The 8,351-nt window shown below is 57.1% G+C and overlaps 1 protein-coding gene across 1 annotated transcript in view; it reads right to left on the bottom strand.

Annotated features, from left to right (window-relative positions):
* Ltbp3 (latent transforming growth factor beta binding protein 3) overlaps positions 1-8,345 on the bottom strand; it is a 15,295-nt gene extending 6,950 nt beyond the window's left edge. The window contains exons 1-13 of the mRNA XM_010636178.2: positions 8,181-8,345; positions 5,080-5,403; positions 4,625-4,827; positions 4,362-4,467; positions 4,097-4,186; positions 3,812-3,934; positions 3,205-3,363; positions 2,933-3,118; positions 2,567-2,583; positions 2,419-2,491; positions 2,172-2,273; positions 217-342; positions 2-133 (exon numbers count right to left, since the gene is read on the bottom strand). Of these exons, the coding sequence (XP_010634480.1) occupies positions 2-133; positions 217-342; positions 2,172-2,273; positions 2,419-2,491; positions 2,567-2,583; positions 2,933-3,118; positions 3,205-3,363; positions 3,812-3,934; positions 4,097-4,186; positions 4,362-4,467; positions 4,625-4,827; positions 5,080-5,403; positions 8,181-8,244 (1,705 nt within the window). The 5' untranslated portion in view covers positions 8,245-8,345. The remainder of the gene's footprint in view (position 1; positions 134-216; positions 343-2,171; positions 2,274-2,418; positions 2,492-2,566; positions 2,584-2,932; positions 3,119-3,204; positions 3,364-3,811; positions 3,935-4,096; positions 4,187-4,361; positions 4,468-4,624; positions 4,828-5,079; positions 5,404-8,180) is intronic.
* Positions 8,346-8,351: the final 6 nt, after the last annotated feature.

Genomic DNA, 8,351 nt, shown 5'->3' with positions numbered 1-8,351 from the left:
CCCACGCACGAGCGCCCCCCGGAGCCCACATGCAGGCGGTAGCCGCGGTTGCAGTGACAGTTGTAGGAGCCGCCGGTGTTCAGGCAGGTGCCCTTCCCAGGGCCGCACGGCTCCGCATCACACTCGTTCACATCTGGGAAGGACCGGAGAAGGGAAGTTGTGAGCCTGGCCTGCCTCCAGGCCAGCCAACCGAGCGCCCGCCCTGCCCGAGCTCACCCACGCAGTAGCGGTGCTGCGGATGCGACCTGTAGCCGGGGTTGCAGTGGCAGGAGTAGTCGGAGGGGCCTGGAACGCACTCTCCGTGACCACAGATGTTCTGGTTCAGTCGGCACTCGTCGGTCTCTGCGGGCATTAGCAGCCCAGGGGGGTGAGCAGGGAGCACCTGTCTTCTGCCGCATCCCCAGGGCAGACCCTAACACCCCCCCATACACACACACTGATGGGAATACTTGAGCTGAGTCACAGGCTGACCTCAGGTTCTTGCACACCTGGATTCCAATCCTAGAATTTTCTACCCCTTATTTAAAATAATCCCAGCGTCATGATCCCAGGTGGCCCCACAAATAACTCTGCATCAAGAACACTCTAATAGGAGGCCCCTTAATACTTCCATACCCACTCATTCCAGCAGCCTGAGCTGAGGCCACCCCAAACAAGCCATATTCCCCTGAGGTCCTGGTCACCCCAGTACCTTACCCATGGGGCTCTGAGACCCAGTTCTCCTGAGTTACATCAATACCTTAGACTCTGTATCCTCCTTAGTCACTGGTATCCTCTAGCCAGTGACTCCAACACCCATTGCCCTGGGGACCTGGCCCCTGTGGCACATGGTGGATTACTTTCCCTCCCTGAGGCAGGGGCACTGCAGGCAGGACCCTATTCCTCCAACTCCTAACCTACATCAACAGCTGGTCTAATGCAGGAACACCTCTCACCTCTGTCTTAAGCCCAGGATTCCTTGTTTCCTCCTTCTCCCTCCTTTTGATCCCTTCTACCCACAAGTCTCATCTTCAACACCCCACTCCTACCTCCATGTAACCCAGGGGGTGCTGAATCTGGCCTGGGCCCAAAGCCACCAGCCAGTGGCCTTCTGCAGGCAGCTCTTTGCCAGCAGCAGCTCTCCGAGGGGCTCCCTAATACCCTTCTTCCCCAGGTGCTTCATCAGCTACGCTCCCAGGGCTGCCACCTTCCACATGAGCCCTCATCCTAGAAGCTCATCTAGGCTCAGGGTTCTACTCGGGCTGCAGCTCCCTTGTGCTCTGGAGCACACACTGACATGGTCTTAATTCTGGCTCAACTGTGTGATCCAGGGCAAGTCAGGAAGCCTTTCTGTGCCTCAGATTTCTCATCTAGAAAGTGAGACACACAATACTCCTTTCACTTTCTGAGAAGGTTAAATGATATTTAGTACTGAAAACTCTTCAGGTAGTGCTTGGCACAGAGGGATTGCTGTCTGCAGTAACAATTATTATACCGCTCGAGTCTTTGTGGGCACTTCTTGCAGCCTCGAGCATCACGCCCAAGCCTCTTTAACAAGGCTGTGGGTACACCCTCCCCAGGTTCAGACTCACCCATCTGCATGTGGTTCCTCTCTCTTCCACCCAGTGTTTCGCATTTCCCTGCCTTTGCCCAAACTTAACTCCCCTTGGAATGTTCTCTTCAACCTGCCAGCCACTCCCATCCCCACTTCTGTTGAATTTCTAACACTCTTTAAAACCCTGCCCAGAAAGTTTAAGTCTTTACTCACCTACCCTACATAGTATCACAAACCCCAGATTTCCTTCCTTCCTTCTCTGATTTATTTTTTCATAGTATTTATGAGACTTACTAGATTTTTACTTACTGATCTGTTTTTTGTCTGTCTGCTCTGCAAGGACAGGAAATTTTTATGTTTTTGTTCACTGTAGTATCCCTAGCACTTGAACAGTACATGATGCATAGTAGGTGCTCAATAAATACAGGTTGAAGAACAATTATCTCCAGACTAGGGGATGATCACCAGACTACCTGGACCACTTGTGAGAAAGGTGGGATTCCCACTGCTCAACAGGACTTCCTCGGTGCCCAGCCTCAGACAAGCGTTAGCCTGTTGGTGCTAGAGAATGACTGCAGGGGACAGGAGGAAGACAAAGACTAAGCTCAGGGGAGTGGCCTTGCTGAGTGGGCCTTACCTGTGACCTGAGTGGGGGCGATCTCCACTGCACTGCGGGAGGGCGGCAAGTCTGGGGGCAGGAACCAGCGGATGGTAGGTGGTGAGGGGCGGGATATCAGCTCTGCAGGCGGCAGCAGGTGGGCTGGTCAGAAACAGCTTCTCTTCTCCTCCCAGATCACACCCCAGCCTCGCTATCCAGTCAGTACCTGAGCCATGATGCCCCCCACTCCAACTAAGCCCCTTCATCCCTGCATTGTGCAGCTTACCTGGGTAGGGCCGGGCAGGAGAGGTGGTAGCCGTAGAGTGGCTCTGCTGTACTGACCGCTCCTCGATCAATGGCTGCAGGTGACAGCAGCATGAGCCCTCCCTGAATCCCTCACCTCCTTTACCCCTCTCACCTGGGGTCATACTCACTGGGTCTGTGGTTAACCCTAAGAGGGAAAAAGATGACAGTATTAAGGGTGTGGAGAGGACGTCAGGTGAAATCAGCAGCTAGGTAGGGCTGTATGGTTAGGATCTCTAAGACTTCAATAATCATGTCTCTGGTTCAAGGGTCAAGATTAGTCCTGGGGTCAGAGTATGTTTGCTTAGTGGTCAGGATCCAGGTCTGGAGAGTTATGATTGATCAAGGGACTGGGGTTACAGATGAAGGCATAGGAGGTTCTAGCCTAGGGTCTGGGTCAGGGGTCAGAGGGTCAGGCCTGGAGGTCAGGGATTAGAATTAGGGGGCTAGGCGATGAGATCATAGCTGTGGACAGGGGTCAAAGGGTCAGGCCAGACCTCTCTCTTCCTCTGTGTCCTCAGGTGGTGGCACCTGGCTGGGGCTCTCAGGGAGCTGCTGGGGTTTGGGTGGTCCATCAGGGTGCAGGAAAAGGGAAAAGTCGCTTTCACCCTGGATGGTGAGTGTCTGGTGGGAGGTCAGGATGTGGTACCCCTTCCCAGCTGGGCAGATCTCTTTGAAGGCAGCTGTGGTAAGAGAAGGGACATAGAAATGAGTGTTCCCTGACCAGACTCATGGACAGGCAGCTCACCCCCAACACACACCTGCTCACCAGTGCCATCTGCTGGACAGCGCTGACACCTTGCTCCCCAGGCCTTGCCCACGCTGCAACAGCAGAGCTGGCGGGTGAGGCGCGTGGTCAGGGGGTGCTGGCACTGGTGCTCTGGGCTTACCAGGCGGAAACACAGGCTCTTCTCCTCAGGCTTGTCTGCTGCAGAGGGCAGTGGGGGGCATGAGCATCTTGGCCTGAACACTCTGTATCCCTTTGCTCGGCTGCTCCAGACCTTGCTTCTGTGGCCCAGACAACCCTTGATACTCATTTGGCTGCTGAGCGCCTATGATCCTTGACACCTGGGTGACCACTGACCCCACTGACCCTGATTCTGGCTGCTCTGTACTTCACCTTCTTTCCCATTAAACCCCTATCTATAAAATCCTGACTTCGGATAAGCCTTTAGCCCAAGTGACCTCCAATGTCAGATCTCAAATGACCTTTAGCCCCACTGATTCTGATTTTATCTGCTCTGGGTCTTGTTCCTCATGCATTCAACCTTCAACCTGACTCAGACCTCTTGCAGCCTTGGACTCCTGCAGCTGGGAACTTTACCCCTCCCACCCATGCCTGTGACTTTCCAGTATCCTGAGCACCCCCATCTCACCAATGCACTGAGTGCGGGAGGGGCTCAAACTATGCCCAGGTGGGCAGATGCAGCGATAGGAGCCCAGGCTGTTGAGGCAGTCACCGGGCCGACACATTCCTGGCATCGCGCACTCGTTGATGTCTGTGGTAAGCAGGAGTTTGGTCCCTCTAGTCTGGTGCCATAGGGTGACAGCAAGCTGCTCCAAGAACCTCAGGGTCCTGGCCCAGCCCAACTCCTCCCTCACCAACATTGGGACACCCTCCCCGTGGTGACCCAAGCCCACAGATCTCTTGCTGGCAGTACCCTGGCAGTAGCTGCTGTTGAACTTCTTGTAGCCCTGGGGGCACTCAGAGCCCACCTCACGTACAGGCCCTGGCTTCTGCACCCCTGTGTCTGCAGAAAGAGGACAGTGTGGTGGTGGTGGGGCGCTGGGGGTTTGCAGGAGGGAAAGGAGTGTGGGGAGGCCAAGTGGATGGGGAGGTGGATGTGGTGACATTGGGCAGCAGACTGCTGCAGGGGTGGGAGGAGGAGTGTGGGTTGGGTGGCCCCACTGAGACCAGACACTCACACTGCAGCTGAGGGCACTTGTGGCACTTGCTCTGGCCCCAGGCAGTCCCGATGCTCCCACAGCAGTCCTCCTGCTTGGTGAGGCCAGGCAGGGGGTTGCTGCCACACTAGGGGGAGGGGTGGCAGAGGAGTCACGGAATACCAGACGCCACTCCCCTCCTTCCTGAGGCCCTCCTCCCCAGCCTACGGATCCTGTTTTATGCAATTCTGATGAGACCCTGAGAGATGGCAAAGTGGTCCCCTGAGAATAATGCATTCACTCACCAGCTGCTTGGGCAGCGTGTCCTGGAAGCAGCGGCCCAGGGGCTTCTGGGTGGGTGGTCGTGGGTGCTGAGGTTTGGGGTGTGGCAGCAGGTGCTGGGAGGTGGCAGGGCCCTCGGCGTTGGGCCCCTCAATGCGGTGCACCTGGACAGAGGCCTCAGGCGGGTGGTGGACTCGGACATTCACTACGGGGGGCGGGGCCTGCACTGGGGGTGGGGCGCGGTGGCCTCAGGGAGGCTCAGTGCCAGAGTCGCCCCGCTGGGCTGCTCCAGGGCTGGCCTCTGCCCAGATCCAGCCCCATGCCAGCCCATGTGGCCTGCACTGGGGGTGGGGCGCGGTGGCCTCAGGGAGGCTCAGTGCCAGAGTCGCCCCGCTGGGCTGCTCCAGGGCTGGCCTCTGCCCAGATCCAGCCCCATGCCAGCCCATGCCCCCCCCCGAATTTGCCCTTTGCTTGGTACCTTCTGCTGATATCTGTCCGGGCCCCAGGGGCACCAAGAAAGCCGCATGCTGGGCAGGAGGCCCCTCCCCCTGCCCGGGAGGATCGGCGATCACCTGCACCGCGTAGATGGCATGCTTGCTGGCCACGGACTCGCCCTCTGGAACCAGAGACTGCAGGGTGCCTGTGGACCCCGCCCTGGCCAGCCCTGGACCTGAGCCTCCTCCTGCGCCGCCAGCTCCTCCAGCGGGCACCTGGCAGAAGCGGCCGGTGAAGTCGGGGGGACACAGGCACTGGTTTCGGGAGGAGCACTGGCCACCGTTCATGCAGGGCAGAGGGCACACCACTGAGAAGGGGACGTGAGTCAGATCACAGGCTGACCTCCAGCCTCCAGGCCCTCTCACCCACATCCTGCCCACCTTCTCTACTGGCTCTATTGTCCTTGGGAAGCTGGTTTTGGTGACGCATCACACACACAGAAACTGCCTATCTAGGTCCCTAACTGTGTTATACCCACGGTGGGTTGTGGAGTCAAGTTTCCAACTTAAATCCCAGTGAGGCCGTGTGCCAGCTGTGTGACTCTCGGCAACTCACCTCCCCTGCCCCACACCCTCCTGCCCTCATCCATGGACATGTTTTATGGGTTAAATGAGGCAATGCCCACACAAACACTCAGCACAGAGAATTCCACAGAGAAGTATGGAATAAGCGACTGCAAATGCTGCTGCTGCTGCTGTTGGTAATGATGATGGTGATGATGATGGTGAGCTGCTTTCCCATGGCCTTTTCTGGAAATGCGATCTCTCCTTTGTCATCCTCCTAATTTTGGCCTCAGCCCCTCTCCAGGCTCACCCTCTCTCCCTTTGCCTCTGCCTTGCCACCCCAGAGCCCATACCTGACAATGGCAGTCATGCCCCAACCCCAGATACAGCCAGTCCCTGGCCTCTCCTATACTTCTCTTAGCCACCTCCATCCTAACACTGTCTGAAATCAGCACCTTTCCCTACCTAGGCTCACAGCCGGGAAGCCCTGCCTGCCCAGCCACAAAAAACAGCACCTTCTCCTGCTGCCCCCCACTTCCGAGGAACCCACCTCCCCTCCTCACCATGGCCCCTGCCCTTCCCCCGGCGCTGGCCATGCCACCCAGGCCCTCTTTCCCTGCTTCTTCCTGTCTGTCCACAATCTCATCATCCCTAGGAAAATCCACTTCAGGCAGAGCTCTGGCACAACACACACCAGCTCCAGACCTTGCTTGGACATCCAAGGCTCTCCACAGCCCAGAGCCTTCCCAGGCCCCTCTGGTCTTCCCATGTGCACTCTGCATCCCAGAGCTCACCTCCCTCCCTCCTACTTGCCTTTCATTCCACCCAGGCCTCTGTCTCCCATCTCTCCATGTTCAAACATGACCCTTCTGAGCTCAGCTTCTTGTCCAGGAAGGGAGCCCTTCTCACATCCCACCTACTGTGTTTGCTGTCCTGAGTTTTTTTTGCTTAGTTATAGTCTTGTCAGTCTCCCCAACTCTACAGGGTACTTTGGAGTACAGAGCCTGATGGACCTCTGCTCTGGGTCCCAGAGATGAATGGGACAGGAGATGAATGAAGAAGTGAATGAGCAAGAAGTGAGACCTCACTGTTTCTCTGTCATGTATACCCAACATGTGGTTCAGGACCTTGGAGCCCTTAAGCTACTACACTAACTGGGGCCCCTCTCCTGGGGATGCTCTCACTTCCCAGAGCAAGAAGGCAGCTGTGCTGCTTTCCAGGACACCTAAGGGTCTCAGAGGAACAGCCCTAATCCCTCACCATCAGGGTCAAGCTAAAATGATCCCAGCCCCACCCAGCCCATCCTGCCTGGCCTCTTGGAGCCAGCAGGCTTCACAGGGCAGAAGAGGTGTGTCCTAGGCCAGATGAGGCAGAATCCTCTCCTTCCTGCCTCCCAGTGAGTCACCCATAGCGGTGAGGGTGACCTCCCAGTGACATCCGCCCACTGTGGCCTGGGCACTTAGCCTGGGGGATGTGGGCAGCATGGATGGAGACAGCAGCCTGCACAGGATGGCCAGGGGGCCTGAGAGGCAGGTTATACACACACTCACATGCACAGTCATCTTCTCACACACACTGACTTATTCTGACACCAACACAGGCTCATTATGTAAACACTCTCATCCCCTCCCGGACAGTGAATGCAGACAGACACCCAAGAAAACAACACAGAGACATTGGCTAATCACTATGTGCTACTCCAAGGCCTAATCATGCCCCCAAACACACGAGGGCCATGTGAACACACAGACACACCATCTGGTGGGGTTTCTTAGGGCTGGAGTGTATGGGTGAACGGAGGAATGTGTGAGAGGGGCTGTTTTGCTGGTGCCATCCTGGGCTCAGCCTAATTACCCTGTCCAGGAGGGTAATTACTGCTGGGACACCTCCCCCAGCCTGGCCCACAGGGCCCTGGCAGAGAAGGCCCATGCCCCAGGCCTGGCCCGTGAGGAGACATGCAGGGGAAAAGAGAGACTCCAGGTTGAGTGGGAAGGTCCTAAGGGCTTGGGCTGGGGTGGTTCAGAGGGCCGTTAAGATGTGGAGAGCCTTCCAGGAGGCATGGGAAAGAGGCAAGTCAGTCTCTACCTCCAGGCTGCACTCTGCTGCTTAGGCCTTCCTTGACACGGTTCCTTCTCAGACCTTGCCAGTAAGTGACTTTTTCACCCCAGCCCTGACCTCCTCTCCTCCTCCTCCCAGAGAAAGCAGGTGTATGCTCTGGGCAGGGCCTGCTTCAGTCATTTTAAAACATGTTTTGTGGAGAAATATTCACCCCTTCTTGGAGACTTCCGGCCCCTGCTCACATTCCTCAAAAGCCCTGTGTGTTCCAGCACCTTCCTGGGAGCCTGTGCCACCCACGACCCCATTCGAGCCCCCAACCTCAACCAAGCTTCAAAGTTCAGGCCTCTTGTAGCCAGCCACCCCCCAACTCTGGCCTCCAGGACTGCAGCCCAAGATCTCTGCCATGTGTACCATAGCTCCCCAGCTCTAATGCCCGAGGAGACTCCACTCTGCAGCCTGCCTGGTCCTGGTGCCTATTCTTCCTGTCTTCCCACCGCTCCCAGCCTGATCCCCCGGCCCTCACCCACGCGGAAGCCGGAGCCAGTGAGTGTGTCGGTGCTGTGGCCGTTCTCTCCGATCAGCGTCATGTTGGTGCCGTGGTGACAGCTGTCCCGACACTGGCCCTTGAGACAGGTCCGCTTGCAGTACACCGGCGCAAAGACCACCTTGAAGCGCTCGCGGGCCAGCGCCCCGC

The sequence above is a fragment of the Fukomys damarensis genome, unplaced genomic scaffold (assembly GCF_012274545.1).
Source record: "Fukomys damarensis isolate Sample0158 unplaced genomic scaffold, DMR_v1.0_HiC HiC_scaffold_27, whole genome shotgun sequence".
NCBI classification, from domain to species: Eukaryota; Metazoa; Chordata; class Mammalia; order Rodentia; family Bathyergidae; genus Fukomys; species Fukomys damarensis.
Note: the sequence above shows the minus strand (reverse complement) of the source record. Positions and strands in the feature narration are given on the sequence as shown.